This window comes from Oncorhynchus nerka, linkage group LG28 (assembly GCF_034236695.1).
Source record: "Oncorhynchus nerka isolate Pitt River linkage group LG28, Oner_Uvic_2.0, whole genome shotgun sequence".
NCBI lineage: Eukaryota > Metazoa > Chordata > Actinopteri > Salmoniformes > Salmonidae > Oncorhynchus > Oncorhynchus nerka.
In genome coordinates, this window is record NC_088423.1 from 15,094,308 (window position 1) to 15,118,787 (window position 24,480).

General features: G+C 43.0%; 1 protein-coding gene across 1 annotated transcript; it reads right to left on the reverse strand.

The window, feature by feature from the left end:
• Positions 1-84: 84 nt before the first annotated feature.
• On the reverse strand, positions 85-23,600 carry LOC115112904 (eukaryotic peptide chain release factor GTP-binding subunit ERF3A-like). Its single transcript, XM_029639948.2, has 14 exons — positions 23,200-23,600; positions 22,824-22,865; positions 17,746-18,015; positions 17,580-17,613; positions 17,329-17,406; positions 17,030-17,210; positions 16,539-16,693; positions 10,793-10,933; positions 8,656-8,749; positions 6,271-6,351; positions 5,241-5,414; positions 1,243-1,332; positions 876-1,044; positions 85-734 (listed from the first exon to the last, which is right to left on the reverse strand). Exons 1-14 carry the CDS (start codon positions 23,396-23,398, stop codon positions 682-684), a joined length of 1,761 nt encoding a protein of 586 aa, XP_029495808.1. The 5' UTR covers positions 23,399-23,600; the 3' UTR covers positions 85-681.
• Between the last annotated feature and the right edge of the window lie 880 nt (positions 23,601-24,480).

Genomic DNA, 24,480 nt, shown 5'->3' on the forward strand with positions numbered 1-24,480 from the left:
TTTAGACTTTGTGGCTGTGGTAACCAGTGGAAACCATTCCGAAAGGCCAAATGAACATTATAAGAAATGGAGAAAAACAGAGCCTTTAATTTTTTTCTCTCAGTTTGATACTTTATTTTCATTGTTGTTGATTGGTAACATGACAACACACGTTCACAACAGGAACCATGTTTGTTTGATTGTGTGCGTGTGAACATACCAGATTAGGATTTTGGTATGGCGATACCTACAACCAAAATATTACCATTTTGGTATAATATTTTGGATTTGAATGCGTATAACAACCTAATTATGGTCCAAACGTGATGCAACCGGATGCAACGCTAGTCCCTTCCTTTCCAAACGAAGTAACAACGCATACATTCCCATTTCCAAAACAAAAGGTGGACCAGCACAGAGTGAGATTGGCCTGGGAAAGGGTAGTGGCTACATTAGTGGCATAGCTGAGCTCTCAATATGAGAAAGCTGACACACTGGACTTGTCTTTCATTAACATTGTTCATCATAAAAACTGATTCAGTCACTTTTTAAAGTTTCTTCTTTATTTTCAAACATGATTTGTTCTCCTCCTCCATCTTCAACAGATAGTGTGGTATGTAAGAGGGGGTGGCTGGCTAGGTAGGCGTCAGCAGCTTCCTCCTCTTTCATGACAACTGTCCCAGGATTCCATGCTGCTTCACATTAGTCCTTCTCTGGTACCAGCTTCAGCACTTTGCCAATAGCAATGGTTTTGCCTGAAAAGGGAGACAATTCCATACTTATAAAAACCTTTAATACTCCATTTGCCACTGGTTTTGTTGTTTAAAGCTTTCTCCTATTTCATCAATAGAAACCAAACATGGTATAAAACAATCCCACAGGAACACACACACAACCTTCATCTCGTAGGGTGAACCTCCCCATCTGTGGGAAGTCTTTGAAGGTCTCGAGGCAGATGGTTCCAGCACAACGTAGCCGGGCGATGCACACCTGGTCCTGTTTGACAAAGCGAGGTCGCGTCTTGCTCTTCTCACCGGTCTTCTTGTCCACTAGACAGATTAAGGCCTGAGGAGAGAATTGACTTGAATACAGGTTTATTTACTAAAGAACATTATTCACTGACAGAGAAGATACCTGTGGTGGGTAGGCTATACTTGGATAGAGACCCGGTTGGGTTAGGAGACGTTAACAAGCTAATGTAACAGTAACTCACTGTGATAAGGTTAGGGGTTGTTAACAAGTTAATGTAACTTAGTAACTCACTGTGATTTGTACTTCTTCAATACAGGTGTGGATGTGTAGGACTGCGTTGTAACCTGGGCAGATGATGGATTTATGCTCAATGATGACAATCTGAAAACAAAGTATTTAAAAAAAAATAAGTACTGGAGTTTACATACAGTTGAAGTCGGAAGTTTACATATACCTTGGCCAAATAAATTTAAACTCAGTTTTTCACAATTCCTGACATTTAATTCTAGTAAAAATTCCCTGTCTTAGGTCAGTTTGGATCACCACTTTATTTTAAGAATGTGAAATGTCAGAATAATAGTAGAGAGAATGATTTATTTCAGCTTTTATTTCTTTCATCATGTTCCCAGTGGATCATAAGTTTACATACACTCAATTAGTATTTGGTAGCATTGTCTTTAAATTGTTTCTCGGGTCAAACGTGTCGGGTAGCCTTCCACAATCTTCCCACAATAAATTGGGTGAATTTTGGCCCATTCCTCCTGGAAGAGCTGGTGTAACTGAGTCAGGTTGTTAGGCCTCCTTGCTCGCACATGCTTTTTCAGTTCTGCCCACGCATTTTCTATAGGATTGTGGTCAGGATATTGTGATGGCCACTCCAATACCTTGACTTTGTTGTCCTTAACTTGTTGAGTGTAGGGGGTAGTATTTTGATTTTTGGATGAAAAACATACCCATTTGAAACTGCCTTTTTCTCAGGCCCAGAAACTAGAATATGCATATAATTGTCAGATTAGGATAGAAAACACTAAAGTTTCCAAAACTGTCAAAATATTGTCGGTGAGTATAACAGAACTGATATTGCAGGTGAAAACCTGAGGAAAATCAAACCAGGATGTGGCATCTATTTTGAAAGCTCCATGTTCCATAGCCTGCCTTCGCTCCATTTAAAGGGATATCAACCAGATTCCTTTTCCAATCACTTCCTCAAGGTGTCAGTCTTTAGACATAGTTTAGACACATGCCCCGTTGTGACCGCTCGAGCCTGTGGATTTCTGAAAATAACGCACCAAACAAATGAGGTATTTTGGATATAAAAATAATCTTTATGGAACAAAAGGAACATTTATTGTGTAACTGGGGGTCTCGTGAGTGAAAACATCTGAAGATCATCAAAGGTAAACGATTTAATCTATTGCTTTTCTGACTTTCGTGACCAATCTACTTGGCTGCTAGGTGTTTGTAATATTTTGTCTACTGAGAGAGATGTTCTTACATAAACACTTGTTATGCTTTCGCCGAAAAGCTGTATTGAAATCTGACATGCCAGGTGGATTAACAACAAGCTAAGGTGTGTTTTGCTATATTGCACTTGTGATTTCATGAAAATTAAATGTTTAGTAATTTAATTTGAATTTGGTGCAGCGGGTGGTGATGAAAATTATCCCGCTAACGGGATGGGTTGCGTCAAGAAGTTAAGCTATTTTGCCACAACTTTGGAAGTATGCTTGGGGACTTTGTCCATTTGGAAGACCCATTTGCGACCAAGCTTTAACTTCCTGACTGATGTCACTTCAATATATTCACATAATTTTCCTCATCATGGTGCTATCTATTTTGTGAAGTGCGCCAGTCCCTCCTGCAGCAAAGCACCCCCACAACATGATGCTGCCACCCCCGTGCTTCACGGTCCGATGGTGTTTATACTTGCGTACTATAGTTTGTACAGATGAACGTGGTACCTTCAGGCATTTGGAAATTGCTCCCAAGAATGAACTCGTGGAGGTCTACAATTGTTTTTCTGAGGTCTTGGCTGATTTCCTTTGATTTTCCCATGATGTCAAGCAAAGAGGCACTGAGTATGAAGGTAGGCCTTAAAATACATCCACAGATACACCTCCAATTGACTCAATGATGTCAATTAGCCTATCAGAAGCATCTAAAGCCATGGCATCATTTTCTGGAATTTTCCAAGCTGTTTATAGGCACAGTCAATTTAGTGTATGTAATCTTCTGACCCACTGGAATTGTGATACAGTGGATTATAAATGAAATAATCTGTAAACAATTGTTGTAAAAATGACTTGTGTCATGCACAAAGTACAGTGGGGCAAAAAAGTATTTAGTCAGCCATCAATTGTGCAAGTTCTCCCACTTAACAAGATGAGAGAGGCCTGTAATTTTCATCATAGGTACACTACAACTATGACAGACAAAATTAGAAAAAGAATCCAGAAAATCACATTGTAGGATTTTTAATGAATTTATTTGCAAATTATAGTGGAAAATAAGTATTTGGTCAAAAACAAAAGTTCATCTCAATACTTTGTTATATACCCTTTGTTGGCAATGACAGAGGTCAAACGTTTTCTGTAAGGCTTCACAAGGTTTTCACGCACTGTTGCTGGTATTTTGGCCCATTCCTCCATGCAGATTTCCTCTAGAGCAGTGATGTTTTGGGGCTGTTGCTGGGCAACATGGACTTTCAACTCCCTCCAAAGATTTTCTATGGGGTTGAGATCTGGAGACTGGCTAGGCCACTCCAGGACCTTGAAATGCTTCTTACGAAGCCACTCCGTTGCCCGGGCGGTGTGTTTGGGATCATTGTCATGCTGAAAGACCCAGCCACGTTTCATCTTCAATGCCCTTGCTGATAGGAGGTTTTCACTCAAAATCTCACGATACATGGCCCCATTCATTCTTTCCTTTACACGGATCAGTCGTCCTGGTCCCTTTGCAGAAAAACAGCCCCAAAGCATGATGTTTCCACCCCCATGCTTCACAGTAGGTATGGTGTTCTTTGGATGCAACTCAGCATTCTTTGTCCTCCAAACACGACGAGTTGAGTTTTTACCAAAAAGTTATATTTTGGTTTCATCTGACCATATGACATTCTCCCAATCTTCTTCTGGATCATCCAAATGCTCTCTAGCAAACTTCAGACGGGCCTGGACATGTACTGGCTTAAGCAGGGGGACACATCTGGCACTGCAGGATTTGAGTCATTGGCGGCATAGTGTGTTACTGATGGTAGGCTTTGTTACTTTGGTCCCAGCTCTCTGCAGGTCATTCACTAGGTCCCCCTGTGTGGTTCTGGGATTTTTGCTCACCGTTCTTGTGATCATTTTGACCCCACGTGGTGAGATCTTGCGTGGAGCCCCAGATCGAGGGAGATTATCAGTGGTCTTGTATGTCTTCCATTTCCTAATAATTGCTCCCACAGTTGATTTCTTCAAACCAAGCTGCTTACCTATTGCAGATTCAGTCTTCCCAGCCTGGTGCAGGTCTACAATTTTGTTTCTGGTGTCCTTTGACAGCTCTTTGGTCTTGGCCATAGTGGAGTTTGGAGTGTGACTGTTTGAGGTTGTGGACAGGTGTCTTTTATACTGATAACAAGTTCAAACAGGTGCCATTAATACAGGTAACGAGTGGAGGACAGAGGAGCCTCTTAAAGAAGAAGTTACAGGTCTGTGAGAGCCAGAAATCTTGATTGTTTGTAGGTGACCAAATACTTATTTTCCACCATAATTTGCAAATAAATTCATTAAAAATCCTACAATGTGATTTTCTTTTTCAATTTGTCTGTCATAGTTGAAGTGTACCTATGATGAAAATTACAGGCCTCTCTCATATTTTTAAGTGGGAGAACTTGCACAATTGGTGGCTGACTAAATACTTTTTTGCCCCACTGTAGATGTCCTAACCGACTTGCCAAAACTATAGTTTGTTAACAAGAAATTTGTGGAGTGGTTGAAAAACAAGTTTTAATGACTCCAACCTAAGTGTATGTAAACTTCCAACTTCAACTGTATTTAGTCAACCCAACCTACCATCGCTATCATTTAGCATTTCCCTGATGCAATGTATCTTTGTAAACTAATCCTAGACAATGATAACATATGCCATTTATTTAGCAGAAGCTTTAATCCAAAGCAATTTACAGTCATGTGTGCATACACTGTACATACGGGTGGTCCGGGAATGGAACCCATTATCCTGGCATTGCAAGCGCCATGCTCTACCAACCGATCTAAAATTACCGTAGTCATGTCCTAAGGAACGTAGCCTACCTGAGCGTCAAAAGTGCGTCCGGAGTGGCAGAGGTTCTCAGCATTACAGAGGATGAAGCCAGGCAGGATCTCCTCCTCCTCGATGCCCTTCAGCCTTAGCTTCAGGTTCTCTCCAGGAACAGCTTCATCTGTCTCCACCTCGTCAGACAGCAGGCTCAGCACCTCCACTGTGTGCTGGGGGTGGGGATAACACATCACATGTATCATAGTGCTGTATATACACAGAGTATACAAAACAAAAACTATTATCCCTTATTGATGTCACTAAATCCACTTCAAATCAGTGTAGATGAAAGGGAGGAGACAGGTTAAAGAAGGATTTTTAAGCCTTGAGACAATTGAGACATGGATTGTGTATGTGTGCCATTCAGAGGGTGAATGGGAAAAACAGATTTAAGATCCTTTGAACAGGGTATGGTAGTAGGTGCCAGGTGCACCAGTTTGAGTGTGTCAAGAGCTGCAACGCTGCTGGGTTTTCACACTCAACAGTTTCCTGTGTGTATCAAGAATGGTCCACCACCCAAAGGACATCCAGCCAACTTGACAACTATGAGAAGCATTGGAATCAACATGAGCCAGCATCCCTGTGGAACGCTTTCAACACCTTGTAGAGTCCATGCCCCGATGAATTGAGGCTGTTCTGAGGGCAAAAGGGGGTGCTAATCAATATTAGGAAGATGTTCTTAATGTTTTGTACACTCAGTGTATATGTTATACAACAAGTAATATATTAGTAATCTTAAAATCGCAAGATAAACTGGGGCTGGGAAGGGAAATATAACATTAGAACCTGAAGTAAAGTATTTAACACAGATGCGTACATGTTGGAGAATCCAAACCTGAAGTGCATGGTAATGTTGGAAGTCTGGAGTCACTTTTACAATTTAAAGATAAATTATTTAGCAGATGTTTTTCTGCAGAGCATCTGCCAAAGGAATTAAAAAGTACATGTAAATTGTGAAAGGGTCTCCTGTACACTTGTGTAATGTATACTCTCCAGGACAGATGAATGACCTATGGAGAGCCTTACCCTGTTAGGCATCATGACCAGCTGCTGGGCTTTGGCAATGAACCCAGATTCCAGCTTCCCCAGGATCACAGTGCCCATATCCTGAACACAGAGCACCACCAAGACCAGGTTAAAGGTTATTCTACCAGTTATAGTCAGTGGCCTTGTGGTTAGAGTGTCCACCCTGAGATTGGGAGATCAATCCCCGGTTGAGTCATACCACAGACTGTAAAAATGGTACCCTATGCGTCTCTGCTCGGCACTCAACATTAAGGAGATAGTTTGGGGGGGGAAGGTCCTGCGGTAGACTACTGTCCTGTCCAGGGGCTGTTATACATGTACGTCAAGCTGCCTCACGCTACAGAAACAGAAGATAGGCTCCTGCCCCTATGAGCCGGTCCGGCTCAAAGCTACTTACTTACTACAAGTTAAAGAAGATTGTATTATTACACTACTTCCTTTGTTTCCTTTCTCATCCTCTACTCCAATCTAAGAGGTTTTTATAAACTTCGGAGAATGGGGTCACAGCCAGGGTCTGTCATTATCAACAGCAACCCTGGAGCAATTAGGGTTAAGTGCCTTGCTTAAGGGCACAGAAAGCTCTTTCACCTTTTTGGCTCGGGAAGTAGGGGTTCTGATGGTGCTTAAATCCACAAAATTAGTGAACTAGGCCTTTATTACTCCTGTATTAGCAGAGACAAATGCTCATCAACACCCCCCTCAGTTAAAGGAAGTGGTACTAAGGGTTAGGAAGGACACTGCAGTTTACTATGGATTCTGCTCACACCAGGTTACCATAGAAAATTAGCACTTATATTGAATGAATAAAAAAAAACTAAAACGGATTCTGTCTAGTCAATTAAAATAGTTGTTTATTTTCTCTTCTATGCTCCCACCTAAGATGACTTCATTGAGTGTACTACCGTCTAGCGCTAAGCTGTTGATCCCCACTGCCAGCTAGTCTAACAACCTAACCAGCCGCCAATTAACTGGACCGTAATCCCATTATATCAACTGAATAGCAGATCTAGTTAGAGCTCCTGGGTTTCATAACACCCCTCTTACACAACCACAGCAGTGTGTGTGTGTGTGTGTGTATGTGCGGAAGACCTGCTGAGAAAGCTATACAATATAATTTCCTTCCTTCTAACCTGTTCCAAAACACCTGCTGGTGAAACCGGTGCCAGAAAGCTAAATTATCTTGTGGAGAAAATGGCTGTGCTCTGATGTCCTTGGCTACAGTAGGGAGGACTTGGAAGGACACCCAGAATGGAACAGAGGGCCTCATCTGGATGTGATGTGGGAAGGCCAGTGTGTGTGTAGGTAGCAGCTGCACAGTGCAGCAGCGCCTCTTCAACCTCAGGAGGCTGAAGAAATTCGGCTTGTCACCAAAAGCACTCACAAACTTCTACAGATGCACAATCGAGAGCATCCTGGCGGGCTGTATCACCGCCTGGTACGGCAACTGCTCCGCCCTCAACCGTAAGGCTCTCCAGAGGGTAGTGAGGTCTGCACAACGCATCACCGGGGGCAAACTACCTGCCCTCCAGGACACCTACACCACCCGATGTTACAGGAAGGCCATAAAGATCATCAAGGACATCAACCACCCGAGCCACTGCCTGTTCACCCCGCTATCATCCAGAAGGCGAGGTCAGTACAGGTGCATCAAAGCTGGGACCGAGAGACTGAAAAACAGCTTCTATCTCAAGGCCATCAGACTGTTAAACAGCCACCACTAACATTGAGTGGCTGCTGCCAACACACTGACACTGACTCAACTCCAGCCACTTTAATAATGGGAAATTATGTAAATATATCACTAGCCACTTTAAACAATGCTACCTTATATAATGTTACTTACCCTACATTATTCATCTCATATGCATACGTATATACTGTACTCTATATCATAGACTGCATCCTTATGTAATACATGTATCACTATGCCACTTTGTTTACATACTCATATGTATATACTGTACTCGATACCATCTACTGTATCTTGCCTATGCTGCTCTGTACCATCACTCATTCATATATCCTTATGTACATATTCTTTATCCCCTTACACTGTATATAAGACAGTAGTTTTGGAATTGTTAGTTAGATTACTTGTTGGTTATTACTGCATTGTCGGAACTAGAAGCACAAGCATTTCGCTACACTCGCATTAAAATCTGCTAACCATGTGTATGTGACAAATAAAATTAGATTTTATTTCTTTGTCGTTTAGTAGTCATTTCATAAGCCATTGTCAAACTCTCAGATAATGTATTCATAATGGATTATTAATTACTACAGAATAAGATGGAGTGGTTAAAAATTATGCAAGTTATGCCGTTGAGTGCAATACAGAGCTAGAGATATGTAACTGGGATAACTCATGACAGCAGTTGAGCTCACCTTGTATTTGTCTACGATGGGTAATCTGACAGGGCCATCTGTGATTCTGTTGAAGCTTGGCAGGCTGTCCAGATGTGGGATGAATGGCAACCCCCTGGCAATGAAGAACGACTGGGACAATCAATTGTTATCTTTTCTAATAATACATTTATGGATTATCAATTATTATGGGGACAGAGAGAACTTTGATAGCTTCATAGAAGTTAGCAGAGCTGTTTTATGGAGGAGGAAAAAATATACATTGATTTGATGGACTGTTATGAAAATAAAGACTTGACAAGCAACCGCCACTCAGCACCCCAAGAGGGATTGACTTTCGTGTACAGTTGAAGTCAGAAGTTTACATACACCTTGGCCCTATACATTTAAACTACATTTTTCACAATTCCTGACATTTAATCCTAGTTAAAATTCAGTTTTAGGTCAGTTAGGATCACCACTTTATTTTAAGAATGTGAAATGTCAGAATAATAGTTGAATGACTTATTTCAGCTTTTATTGATTTTATCATATTCCCAGTGGGTCAGAAGTTGACATACACTCAATTAGTATTTTGTAGCATTGCCTTTAAATTGTTTAACTTGGGTCAAACGTTTCAGGTAGCCTAACACAAGCTTCCCACAATAAGTTGGGTGAATTTTGGCCCATTCCTGACAGAGCTGGTGTAACCGAGTCAGGTTTGTACGCCTCCTTGCTCGTACACACTTTTTCAGTTTTGCCCACACATTTTCTATAGGATTGAGGTCAGGGCTTCGTGATGGCCACTCCAATATCTTGACTTTGTTGTCCTTAAGCCATTTTGCCACAACTTTGGAAGTATGCTTGGGGTCATTGTCTATTTGGAAGACCCATTTGCAACCAAGCTTTAAATTCCTGACTGATGTCTTGAGATGTTGCTTCAATATATTCACATCATTTTCCTCCTCATTAAGCCATCTATTTTGTGAAGTGCACCAGTCCCTCTTGCAGCAAAGCACCCCCACAACATGATGCTGCCACCCCCGTGCTTCACGGTTGGGATGATGTTCTTCGGCTTGCAAGCCTCCTCCTTTTTCCTCCAAACATAATGATGGTCATTATGGCCAAACAGTTCTATATTTGTTTCATCAGACCAGAGGACATTTCTCCAAAAAGTACGATCTTTGTCCCCATATGCAGTTGCAAACCATAGTCTGGCTTTTTCATGGCGTTTTTGGAGCAGTGGTTTCTTCCTTGCTGAGCAGCCTTTCAGGTAATGTTGATATAGGACTCGTTTTACTGTGGATATAGATACTTTTGTACCGGTTTCCTTCAGCATCTTCACAAGGTCCTTTGCTGTTGTTCTGGGATTGATTTGTACTTTTCACACTAAAGTACGTCCATCTCTAGGAGACAGAACATGTCTCCTTCCTGAGCAGTATGATGACTGCGTGGTCCGATGGTGTTTATACTTGCATACTATTGTTTGTGCAGATGAACGTGGTACCTTCAGGCATTTGGAAATTGCTCCCAAGGATGAATTTCTTTTGATTTTCCTATGATGTCAAGCAAAGAGGCACTGAGTTTGAAGGTAGGCCTTGAAATACATCCACAGGTACACCTCCAATTGACTCAAATTATGTCAATTAGCCTATCAGAAGCTTCTAAAGCCATGACATAGTTTCCTGGAATGTTCCAAGCTGTTTAAAGGCACAGTCAACTTAGAGTATGTAAACGTCTAACCCACTGGAATTGTGATACAGGGAATTATAAGTGAAATAATCTTTCTATAAACAATTGTTGGAAAAATTACTTGTGTCATGCACAAAGTAGATGTCCTAACCGACTTGCCAAAACTATAGTTTGTTAACAATACATTTTTGGAGTGGTTGAAAAACGAGTTTTAATGATTCCAACCTAAGTGTATGTAAACTTCTGACTTCAACTGTACTTTCTGCAGAGAACTGAGGGGAGGTTGACTTACATGAACTTTCTGCAGAGAATTGAGGAGAGGTTGACTTACGTGTACTTTCTGCAGAGAACTGAGCGTAGGTTGACTTACGTGTACTTTCTGCAGAGAACTGAGCGTAGGTTGACTTACGTGTACTTTCTGCAGAGAACTGAGCGTAGGTTGACTTACGTGTACTTTCTGCAGAGAACTGAGGGGAGGTTGACTTACGTGTACCATGTGCACTCCTCTATGGGCTCCTTTAGGTTGGCTCCCGTCAGCCCAGAGCAAGGCATGAAGTAGATGTCCTTCTTTGGGTTGAAGCCCACCTTCTTCAGAAATGGCACCAACTTCTCTTTACATTCCTCATACCTGTGGTGGAGAGGGAGGAGGATGGGGTATTTTACTGTGTTAAATAACAATATTAATGTTACAATGTTGACTAATTGAGGAACACAATCTCCATTTTTATATCTTTACTATTCTATGACTGTCTGTCATAACCAGCCATGCAGCATGAGGGTCAAACATGAGGGTCAAACAACACATTAGATGGGAAACAGAGGCATTTGGCTCTCTAACAAGATGCCTGTACATACAGTGCATTCGGGAAAGTATTCAGAACCCTTGAATTCTTCCACATTTTTTACGTTAGAGCCTTATTCTAAAATGGATCAAATCTTTTTTTAAATCAATCTACACACAATACCCCATAATGACAAAGCGAAAACAGGTTTGTAGAAATGTTTGCAAATGTATTACAAATAAAAACTGAAATAACACATTTACATAAGTATTCAGACCCCTTACTCAGCACTTTGTTGAAGCACCTTTAGCAGTGATTACAGCCTCAAGTCTTCTTGGGTATGACGCTACAAGCTTGGCACACCTGTATTTGGGGAGTTTATTCCATTCTTCTCTGCAGATCCTCTCAAGCATTGTCAGGTGGATGGGGAGCGTTGCTGCACAGCTACTTTAAGGTCTCTCCAAAGATGTTTGATCGGGTTCAAGTCCGGGATCTGGCTGGGCCACTCAAGAACATTCAGAGATTTGGCCACTCCTGCGTTGTCTTGGCTGTGTGCTTAGGGTCGTTGTCCTGTTGAAAGTTGAACCTTCACACCAGTCTGAGGTCCTGAGTGCTCTGGAGCAGGTTTTCATCAAGGATCTCTGTACTTTGCTCCGTTCATCTTTCCCTCAGTCCTGACTAGTCTTCCAGTTCCTGCAGCTGGCATAACATCCCCACAGCATGATGCTGCCTCCACCATAGGTATGGTGCCAGGTTTCCTCCAGACGTGACACTAGGCATTCAGGTCAAAGAGTTAAATCTTGGTTTCATCAGACCAGAGAATCTTTTGCCTTTTGGAAAACTCCAAGCGGGCTGTCATGTCATGAGGGGTGGCTTCCATCTGGCCACTGTATCACAATTCCAGTGGGTCAGAAGATTACATACACTAAGCTGACTGTGCCTTTAAACAGCTTGGAAAAATCCAGAAAATGTAATGGCTTTAGAAGATTCTGATAAGTGATGTCAATGAACCTGAGTCGATTGGAGGTGTATCTGTGGATGTATTTCAAGGCCTACCATCAAACTCAGTGCCTCTTTGCTTGACATTATGGGAAAATCAAAAGAAATCAGCCAAGACTTCAGAAAAAGAATTGTAGACTCAATAAGCGTGCATCTTTTTTAATGTGTATAGATAAAGCTGTGTTCAATGATACTGACTCATTTTGTTGGTTCATCCTTGGGAGCAATTTCCAAACGCCTGAAGGTGCCACGTTCATCTGTACAAACAATAATACGCAAGGATAAACACCATGGGACCGTGCAGCCGTCATACCACTCAGGAAGGAGACGCGTTCTGTCTCCTAGAGATGAACAGACTTTGGTGAGAAAAGTGCAAATCAATCCCAGAAGAACAGCAAAGGACCTTGTGAAGATGCTGGAGGAAACAGGTACAAAAGTATCTATATCCGCAGTAAAAGTCCAAATATCGACATAACCTGAAAGGCCGCTCAGCAAGGAAGAAGCCACTGCCCTAAAACCACCATAAAAAAGCCAGACTACGGTTTGCAACTGCACATGGGGACAAAGATCGTACTTGAAATGTCCTCTGGTCTGATGAAACAAAAATAGAACTGTTTGGCCATAATAACCATCGTTACGTTTGGAGGCAAAAGGGGGAGGCTTGCAAGCCAAAGAAAACCATCCCAACCGTGAAGCACGGGTTGACAGCATCATGTTGTGGGGGTGCTTTGCTGCAGGAGGGATTGGTGCACTTAACAAAATAGATGGCATCATGAGGGGGAAAATGATGTGGATATATTGAAGCAACATCTCAAGACATCAGTCAGGAAGTCAAAGCTTGGTCGCAAATGGGTCTTCCAAATGGATAATGACCCCAAGCATACTTCCAAAGTTGTGGTAAAATGGCTTAAGGACAACAAAGTCAAGATATTGGAGTGGCCATCACAAAAGCCCTGACCTCAATCCCATAGAAAATGTGTGGGCACAACTGAAAAAGCGAGCAAGGAGGCCTACCAACCTGACTCAGTTACACCAGCTCTGTCAGGAGGAATGGGCCAAAATTCACACTACTAATTGTGGGAAGATTGTGGAAGGCTACCCTAAACATTTGACCCAAGTTAAACAATTTAAAGGCAATGCTACCAAATACTAATTGAGTGTATGTAAACTTCTGACCCACTGGAAATGTGATGAAAGAAATAAAAGCTCAAATAAATTGCTCACTACTATTATTCTGACATTTCACATTCTTAAAATAAAAGTGGTGTTCCTAACTGACCTAAGACAGGACATTTTTACTAGGAATAAATGTCAGGAATTGTGAAAAACTGAGTTTAAATGTATTTGGCCAAGGTGTATGTAAACTTCCGACTTCAACTGTACATATGAGATGAGTAACGTTGGATATGTAAACATTATTAAAGTGCTGTTATTTAAAGTGACTAGTGATATCTTTATTATTTTATTTAAGTGGCCAGAGATTCCAGTCTGTATGTTGGCAGCAGCTTCTCTATGTTAGCTATGGCTGTGTAACAGTCTGATGGCCTAGAGACTGAAAAACAGTTTCTGTCTGTCGGTCCCATCTTTGATGCACCTGTACTGACCTCGCCTTCTGGATGATAGCAGGGGGGAACAGGCAGTGGCTTGAGTGGTTGTTGTCCTTAATGATCTTGTTGGCCTTCCTGTGACATCAGGTGCTGTAGGTGTCATGGAGGGCAGGTAGTTTGCCCCCGGTGATGCATTGTGCAGACCGCACAACCCTCTGGAGAGCCTTGCGGTTGAGGGAGGTGCAATTGCCGAACCAGGATGTGATACAGCCTGACAGGATGCTCTCGATTGTGCATCTGTAAAAGTTTGTGAGGGTTTTAGATGACAAGCCAAATTTCTTCAGCCTCCTGAGGTTGAAGAGCCGCTGTTGCACCTTCTTCACCATGCTGTCTGTGTGGGTGGACCATTTCAGTTTGTCCGTGCTGTGTACGCCGAGGAACTTAAAACTTTCCATCTTCTCCACTACTGTCCCTTCAATGTGGATGGGGGGGGTGCTCCCTCTGCTGTTTCCTGAAGTCCACGATCATCTCATTTGTTTTGTTGACGTTGAGTGAGAGGTTATTTTCCTGACACCACACGCTGAGGGCCCTCACCTCCTCCCTGTAGGCCGTCTCGTCGTTGTTGTTAATCAAGCCTACATCTGTAGCGTCGTCTGCAAACTCGATGATTGAATTGGAAGCGTGCATGGCCACGCAGTTATGGGTGAACAGGGAGTACAGGAGAGGGCTGAGAACGCACCCTTGTGAGGCCCCAGTGTTGAGGATCAGCGGGGTGGAGATGTTGTTACCTACCCTCACTACCTGGGGGCGGCCCGTCAGAAAGTCCAGGACCCAGTTGCACAGGGTGGGGTCGAGACCCAGGGTGGTACTATGGTGCTAAATGCTGAGCTGTAGTCAATGAACAGCATTCTTACATAGGTATTCCTCTTGTCCAGATGGGATAGGGCAGTGTGCAGTGTGATTGCATTGTCAGTGGACCTACTGTGGGTCTAGGGTATCAGGTAGGGTGGAGGTGATATGGTCCTTGACTAGTCTCTCAAAGCACTTCATGATGACAGAAGTGAGTGCAATGAAGAAATAGTCATTTAGTTCAGTTACCTTTGCTTTCTTGGGAACAGGAACAATGGTGGCCATCTTGAAGCATGTGGCGACAACAGACTGGGATAGGGAGAGATTGAATATGTCCGTAAATACACCGGCCAGCTGGTCTGCGCATGCTCTGAGGACGCGTGTAGGGATGCCGTCTGGGCCGGCAGGCTTGCGAGGGTTAACAAGTTTAAATGTTTTACTCACGTTGGCCACGGAGAAGGAGAGCCCACAGGCTTTGGTAGCGGGTCGTGTCAGTGGCACTGTATTGTGAGCAAAGAAGTTGTTTAATTTGTCTGGAAGCAAGACGTCTGTGTCCGCAAAGGAGCTGGTTTTCTTTTTGTAATCCGTGATTGACTGTAGACTTTGCCACATACGTCTCGTGTTTGAGTCGTTGAATTACGACTCTACTTTGTCTCTATACTGACGCTTTGCTTGTTTGATTGCCTTGAGGGAATAGCTGTACTGTTTGTATTCGGTCGTGTTTCCGGTTGCCTTGTCATGATTAAAAGCGGTGGTTCGCACTTTCAGTTTTGCACGAATGCTGCCATCAATCCACGGTTTCTGGTTAGGGAAGGTTTTAATGGTCACAGAGGGAATGACATCCCCGATTCACTTGCTAATAAACTCACTCACCGAGCCAGCGTATACGTCAATGTTATTGTCTGAGGCTATCCGGAACAGATCCCAATTGATTGTAAGGAATTTTAGGTCGAGTGAACAAAAAAAACTTGAGTTCCTGTATGTTTTTGTGATTTCACCATGAGTCGTTAATTATAAGGCATACACCCCCGCACGTCTTCTTACCAGAGAAATATTTGTTTCTGTCGACTTGATACATATAGAAACAGGTGGCTGTACCGAATCTGACAACATATCCCGAGTGAGCCATGTTTCCATGAAACGGAGAATGTTAGAATCTCTGATGTCTCTCTGGAAGGCAACTCGTGCCCTAATTTCGTCCACCTTGTTATCTAGAGATTGGCGAGTAATATGCTCTGAAGCGGTGGATGGTGTCCTCGCCTACTAAGTCTGACCAGTAGGCCGTTCCGTCTGCCTCTCCTGCTGCGACCACGTTTTGGGTCGGCCTCTGGGATGAGATCGCATGTCCAGGGTGAAGGTCTGAACAAAGGATCCGCTTCAGGAAAGACGTATTCCCGGTCGTAATTATAGTAAATTGACATCGCAGAAAACGTTTGACCTCTGTCATTGCCAACAAAGGGTATATAACAAAGTATTGAGATAAACTTTTGTTATTGACCAAATACTTATTTTCCACCATAATTTGCAAATAAATTCATTAAAAATCCTACAATGTGATTTTCTGGATTTTTTTCTCTCATTTTGTCTGTCATAGTTGAAGTGTACCTATGATGAAAATTACAGGCCTCTCTCATCTTTTTAAGTGGGAGAACTTGTACAATTGGTGGCTGACTAAATACTTTTTTGCCCCACTGTAGCTAGGTGTGTGCTTTCCAAATCATGTCCAATCAATTGAATTTACCACAGATGTACTCAAATCAAGTTGTAGAAACATCTCAAGGATGATCAAAGGAAACAGGACTCACCTGAGCTCAATTTTGAGGTTCATAGCAAAGGGTCTGAATACTTATGTAAATAAGGCATCTCTTTTTAATTTTTATTATATTTGCAAAAATGTCTAAAAACCTGTTTCGCTTTGTCATTATGGGGTATTGTGTAGATTGATTAAAAATATATATTCAATCCATTTTAGAATAAGGCTGAAATGTAACAAAATGTGAACAATGTCAAGGGGTCTTAATACTTTCCGAATGCACTGTACATTGTACTGACTGACCTTTCCAAGCTCCAGCTGACAGTGGGGTCGTCCATCTTGTTGACGAGGACGATGAGGTGTTTGACTCCAGCCGTCTTGGCCAGCATGGCATGCTCCCGTGTCTGACCTCCCTTCTCAAAGCCTGTCTCAAACTCTCCTTTTCTGGCCGAGATCACCTGACCACAACATAGGGTTACGTTAGACTAGCATGGGGTGCAGAAGATAATGACAAACACTAGGGTACACCTTACAGGTACTGTACATGATCTACTGTGTAGACTTTTCAGAACTAGAATGAATGTTAAAAAATATTCATTATATAGTTATGTCAGTCCTCTTCTTATCACACAAAATCCATTGCTAAACAAATGCAGTCTCAGTCAACGTATCTACTGGCAACGATACAACTAACCAACTAACAGGGACACAGGGGCCTGTTTTGCCTCGACGCAGCAGATATGAAAAGTGGCCAGTGAAATGCCTTCCACTAAGCATTGTTTGGGAAAACTCACCAGCACTGCCAGGTCAGCTTGTGACGCCCCACCGATCATGTTGGGTACAAAGCTTTTGTGGCCGGGGGCATCCAGGATAGTAAAGTGCTTTTTCTCTGTCTCAAAGTAGGCTCTCCCCACCTCCACCGTCTTCCCCTTGTCTCTCTCCTCCTGGTTGGTGTCCAGAGCCCAGGACAGGTACCTGGCAAGCAAGATATGGATACAAGATGAAAAAGTCATATGAAAACATTTTTCAGTCATTTTTATTATTTCCAAGCATAAACATAACTGAATCTAGTCACACCAGAAGGTAAACTCACCATGTTTCTCTGTTCTTTTCTTTGGCTTCTCTTTCATATTTCTCCAGGGTTCTTTTCTCCACCATTCCTGTCAAATACCTCCAATAAGAAAGATAAACAGAGATTGCCTGATCTGATGAATATAGGAGAGAACATTTTATTTCTAGATAGCCATGGCATTAGTAGCAATATCAAACCGTAGAAGAAAATGTTAAGCCATCTTCAGTAACCTGAAACTAGGAATAGTTATTGATAACCATGTTATTACTCACATGATCTGACCTCCAATAGTTGATTTACCAGCATCTGAAAAAAAGAAAACTGGTCTTCAATCCAAATGAATACAGACAATTTCTAACAGCACTTGCTGTTAGAAATTGCACTTGCACACCATGAATTAAGGTATACATGAGGTAAGAGTATACAGTAGGAACGCACCCACATGCCCAATGAACACCACATTGACATGCTCCTTCTTCGGGGCGTCTGGTGGGAGGGGGATTACTTTGAGCATGGGCAGCTCCTCCTCCTCTTCCTCTTCCATCATCTCCTCCTCCTCCTTTCCCTGCACCACCTCACTGGAACCCCCCTCTCCTCCCAGGGCTCCCCCTCCTCCTGGTTCTCCTTCCCCGGGCTCCTCTTTCTGCTCCCACGTCTCCACCTCCACCATCATGTCTGCTTCTGTCCCTCCTCCGTTCTCCACTGGAGCTAAAGGACAAAAGCAGCACTTGTTTACCACTGATGTAGACCATGAAACAATGATCTTTTGTTGAAGGTAGTCCGCACATCCAGCAGATTTCACAGGTGCATGATGGGTATATGAGATAGCTTGTGAACAGAGAGGAGAGTACCGGCACACTGTTAATCTAAACTGTGTGCGGAACTGCACGGTGACTGCAGGTTCTCTTCAAACAATGCTCTTTGATCTCTGACCTCATACACTATAACACGGAAATTGTCTTATTACACATTTATTACAGAGTTGTGGTCACCTACAGTGCCTTCAGAAAGGATTCATACCCCTTGACTTATTCCACACTGTGTTGTGTTACAGCCTGAATTCAAAATTAATGTAATAAAACCTTCGCACCCATCTACACAAAATACCCCACAATGACAAAGTGAAAACGTTTTTAGAAATTCTAGCAATCTCATTTACATAAGTATTCACACCCTTGTGTAAATACATGTTAGAATCAACTTTTGCAGCGATTACAGCTGTCCATTGCTAGAGAGCCATTTTCCAGTCTTGCCATAGATTTTCAAGCCGATTTAAGTCAAAACTGTAACCAGACCAATCAAGAACATTCAATGTGGTCTTCGTAAGCAACTCCAATGTACACGGCTCAAAAAAATATAGGGAACACTAAAATAACACATCCTAGATCTGAATGAATGAAATATTCTTATTAAATAATTTTTTCTTTACATAGTTGAATGTGCTGACAACAAAATCACACAAAAATTATCCATGGAAATCAAATTTATCAACCCATGGAGGTCTGGATTTGGAGTCACACTCAAAATTAAAGTGGAAAACCACACTACAGGCTGATCCAACTTTGATGTAATGTCCTTAAAACAAGTCAAAATGAGGCTCAGTAGTGGGCATGCTCCTGATGAGGTGGCGGATGGTCTCCTGAGGGATCTCCTCCCAGACCTGGACTAAAGCATCCACCAACTCCTGGACAGTCCATGGTGCAACGTGGCGTTGGTGGATGGAGCGAGACATGATGTGCTCAATTGGATTCAGGACTGGGGAACGGGCGGGCCAGTCCATAGCATCAATGCCTTCCTCTTGCAGGAACTGCTGACACACTCCAGCCACATGAGGTCTAGCACTGTCTTGCATTAGGAGGAACCCAGGGCCAACCGCACCAGCATATGGTCTCACAAGGGGTCTGAGGATCTCATCTCGGTACCGAATGGCAGTCAGGCTACCTCTGGCGAGCACATGGAGAGATGGGCGGCCCCCCAAAGAAATGCCACACCACACCGTGACTGACCCACCGCCAAACCGGTCATGCTGGAGGATGTTGCAGGCAGCAGAACGTTCTCCACGGCGTCTCCAGACTCTGTCACGTCTGTCACATGTGCTCAGTGTGAACCTGCTTTCATCTGTGAAGAGCACAGGGCGCCAGTGGCGAATTTGCCAATCTTGGTGTTCTCTGGCAAATGCCAAACGTCCTGCACGGTGTTGGGCTGTAAGAACAACCCCCACCTGTGGACGTCGGGCCCTCATACCACCCTCACGGAGTCTGTTTCTGACCGTTTGAGCAGACATATTCACATTTGATGCCTGCTGGAGGTCATTTTGGAGCTCGTCCTGCTCCTCCTTTCACAAAGGCGGAGGTAGTGGTCCTGCTGCTGGGTTGTTGCCCTCCTACGGCCTCCTCCACGTCTCCTGATGTACTGGCCTGTCTCCTGGTAGCGCCTCCATGCTCTGGACACTACGCTGACAGACACAGCAAACCTTCTTGCCACAGCTCGCATTGATGTTCCATCCTGGATGAGCTGCACTACCTGAGCCACTTGTGTGGGTTGTAGACTCCGTCTCATGCTACCACTAGAGTGAAAGCACCGCCAGCATTCAAAAGAGACCAAAACATCAGCCAGGAAGCATAGGAACTGAGAAGTGGTCTGTGGTTATCACCTGCAGAACCACTCCTTTATTGGGGGTGTCTTGCTAATTGCCTATAATTTCCACCTGTTGTCTATTCCATTTGCACAACAGCATGTGCAATTTGTCAATCAGTGTTGCTTCCTAAATGGACAGTTTGATTTCACAGAAGTGTGATTGACTTGGAGTTACATTGTGTTGTTTAAGTGTTCCCTTTATTTTTTTGAGCGGTGTATATTTGGCCTATTGTTCTGCTGAAATGTGAATATGTCTCCCAGTGTCTGTTGGAAAGCAGACTAAACCATCCTCTTGGATTTTACCTGCACTTAGCTCTATTCCATTTATTTTTATCCTAAAAAAACTTGCCAATGACAAGCATACCCATAACATGATGGAGTCACCACCATACTTGAAAATATGAAGAGTGATGTGTTGTGTTGGATTTGTCTCAAACATAACGCTTTATATTCAGGACATAAAGTTCATTTCTTTGCCACATTTTTTGCAGTTTTACTTTAGTGCCTTATTGCAAACAGGATGCATGTTTTGGGATATTTTTTCTTCCTTCCTTTCACTCTCATATTTAGGTTAGTATTGTGGAGTAATTACAATATTGTTGAACCATCCTCAGTTTTCTCCTATCACAACCATTAAACTCTGCAACTCTGTCACCATCGGCCTCATGGTAAAATCCCTGAGAGGTTTCATTCCTCTCTGGCAACTGAGTTCGGAAGGACACCTGTAACTTTGAAGTGACTGGATGTATTCATACACCATCCAAAGTGTAATTAATAACTTCAACACACTCAAAGGGATATTCAATGTCGGCTTCTTTTCAACATGTACCAATAGGTGCCCTTTTTTGCAATGTATTGGAAAACCTCCCTGGTCTTTGTGGTTGAATCGGTGTTAGAAATTCACTGCTCAACTGAGGGACCTTACAAATAATGGTATGTATGTAGTACAGAGATGAGGTAGTTATTCAAAAATCATGTTAAACACTATTATTGCGTCTCCCGGGTGGCGCAGTGGATAAGGGCGCTGTACTGCAGCGCCAGCTGTGCCACCAGAGACTCTGGGTTCGCGCCCAGGCTCTGTCGTAACCGGCCGCGACCGGGAGGTCCGTGGGGCAACGCACAATTGGCCTAGCGTCGTCCGGGTTAGGGAGGGGTTGGCCGGTAGGGATGTCCTTGTCTCATCACGCACCCGAGACTCCTGTGGCGGGCCGGGTGCAGTGCACGCTAACCAAGGTTGCCAGGTGCACGATGTTTCCTCCGACACATTGGTGCGGCTGGCTTCCGGGTTGGATGCGCGCTGTGTTAAGAAGCAGTGCGGCTTGGTTGGGTTGTGTATCAGAGGACACATGACTTTCAACCTTAGTCTCTCCCGAGCCCGTACGGGAGTTGTAGCGATGAGACAAGATATTAGCTACTAAAACAATTGGATACCACGAAATTGGGGAGAAAACGGGGTAAACTTTTATAAATAAAAAATTTAAAAAACACTAAATCAAATCAAATTTTAATTTGTCACATACACATGGTTAGCAGATGTTAATGTGAGTGTAGCGAAATGCTTGTGCTTCTAGTTCCGACAATGCAGTAATAACCAACAAGTACCACTATTATTGCACACAGAGTGAATCCATGCAACTTATTATGTGACTTGTTAAGCACATTTTTACTCCAGAACTTATTTTAGTCTTGCAATAACAAAAGGGTTGAATACTTATTGTCACGCCCTGACCTTAGAGATCCTTGTTATTCTCCATGTTTGGTTAGATCAGGGTGTGATTTGGGTGGGCATTCTATGTTCTCTATTTCTTTGTTTTTGGCAGAGTGTGGTTTCCAACCAGAGGCAGCTGTCTATTGTTGTCTCTGATTGGGGATCAAACTTAGGTAGCCCTTTCCCCCAATTTCAGTTGTGGGATCTTATTTTCTGTTTAGTGTCTGTGCCTGACGGAACTGTTTGCCTTCATTTTTTGTTGTTATTTTGTTTTTTGGTGTCATCAATAAAAAGACGATGTACGCCTACCACGCTGCGCCTTGGTCTCCTTCTCCCAACGAGTGTCGTAACACTTATTGACTCAAGAAATTTCAGCTTTTCATTTTTAATGACTTTGTAAACATTTCAAAAAATAATAATTAAATTTTGACATTATAGGGTATCAACAGTCACTCAGAACTCACTTCCCCTCGTGTCCTCTCTCTCTCTGGCAGGCTACAGTTTCAGCCAGGTGTCACACTAACAGATAAATCAGGCGTATGTAACCTGAGTAGATGTGCACAGCGGCAGTGTTCTCTGGCCAAATGTAAAACATATATAGGGCTGGTGAACACAGTACCTCTACAGCAACATTCCCTGAAAATACAACAACTGGACTGCTCGATTTGGTTATACCAGTCTAACAAACGTCATATCCTCTATCTGTTTCCACGTGTTCCAGTGTACTAGTATATTTTAGGCATAGGCCTGTGATGTTGCATCATGCTATAGATGTGCATGTAGGGAGTGCGAGCCTGCCAACCCTCCCAGTTGGACCTTATGTCTCCCAGAACTGGCCTTCAGGCCTAGGCTACCTCCCAGTGAGCAGTAGGCCTTAAGAGATGTTTCAATGTCTGAATGGTAGAAAATACTGACGGACATTTGTAATCTCCTCTGGAATTAGTTGGGTGGGAGTTGGCAAGGCAACCTTCTGCAGGTAAAAAATAAAGATTGAAACCTAAAGGTTTTTAAAAAACACCTGTGATACACATCTTCAACAAACAATCTGATACATCTGACTGTCCAAAAAAATAACATTGTAAAGTACAACACACCTGAGTGGCAAAGGGAAGTAAAAGATGGAAGAATAGTTAGCTCCATAATAATATAGTAATAAACACAAAACACATACCAACTGTTTCTGACAGCTCCATGCTGGCAACTGTCTCAGCACCTGTGAAGAGACAAGTTGTTGCGTTTATCATTGGCATTAAATGGACATTGGAGGTTTTGGAATAGGAATCCAGTAACGTTATGAGTGATGGCTTAACAATAATAATAGCATCATGAGCAGTAGGCCTAGCTATAAATGTTGCACCATCATGTTAAAACAGTCACATTAGGGTTGAGCAATATCATACACTGGTCTAGTGAGCTTGCTTAGCTAACGTTACAACCCCAAGATAGCTAACGTTATCTAGCTAGGTACTGTAGCTAACCCCAGGCAATAAGAGCAGCTGTCAAAATCCCGTTATTACAACACTCCACAACATCACACAGTAACCTACCGTGACCGTCGAGTATTGGGATTTCCGTGAGGCTGCTTTGAAATAAGGTCGGTACAAACACCGCCGCGTTGACATTCGGGACAAACGGCTTGGCATTGACGTTGAGAGCGGCGAGAGCGGACTGGAGTCCCGCGGCGTCTCGGGCCTCGGCATCCTCCTCCTGCTCCCACGAATCCGGGGCTGTGTCTCGCGGGTCCATGGCAGAGTTAGCTAAGCTAGCTAGCTGGCTTGACTGTGAATAACGCACCTGGCTTGATGTCCGTTCTGTTATCTTCCTACTTATGTTAAAATAATTCGCGATGCTTCACTGTGTCTTGTTTTGGGAGGCATATGGTGAGCCGGTGTCTCACGGAGACGAGACCGACGAGAGAGAGAGACGTAAAACCCACAGTTCCACAACGAACCGCTAGGAGGGCTCCTCGAGGGGGTAACCCTGGAACTACAGAACAATGCATTCTGGAAGGTGAGGTTGAACGTAAAGCCACTCTGTAAACCGGTAAATATGAACATTAAAAACAGTATACTAATCAGAGTATACACATCCTTAATTTTACTAAACTCAACAACAACAAAAAATCTAACATTAAATAGTAGAGATAAACAGTATAAGTATTCAAATCAGTTATGATTTGAAAAAGGCTGCCCAATGGTGAATCCATGAGGGTCTTTCACTCTTTGGCATCAGCAATTCCCCCCGGAGTGAAAGTGGCCTCGTTCTCAGGCATATCAGGACTGCAGGAGACCATGGAAAATAATGAATCTACGAGAGGAGGAAGATCTTTCTCTATAGGTGAGAAAATCATATTTGACAACTTCTTTACAATGATTTATTACGAAGGAATAATGAGAACAACATATATTGAGTAAGTGAACTTTAAGACAAATTACCTGTCAAATATCTTGTTGATTCTCAACTCTCCACGTCCTTTCCTCAAGCTGATTCGTGTGGTGGACGCATGCACCAGGATGTGCCCTCCAATCGGCTTTTTGGGATCAGCTTGGAACCTGACAGAGACAAGAGAAACACTCAGATTAGAATTACAGGCCAAAATCTGTTAGAAATTTAGCCAAGTGAGTGAGTTTCCGTCCAATTCCAAACCGAACCCTAGTCCCTACATCAGGCTAGTCACTTACGACATCCCAGCTCCAGGGTCTGCAGTCATCTGATTGGTGACAAACACCGCAACGTTGTACTCTAGGGAGAGGAGAAAGGAAGACATTAATATCAATATGTACAAATTAATATATCCCATCTCCATCAATCCAAGGTTTATGCAAAAT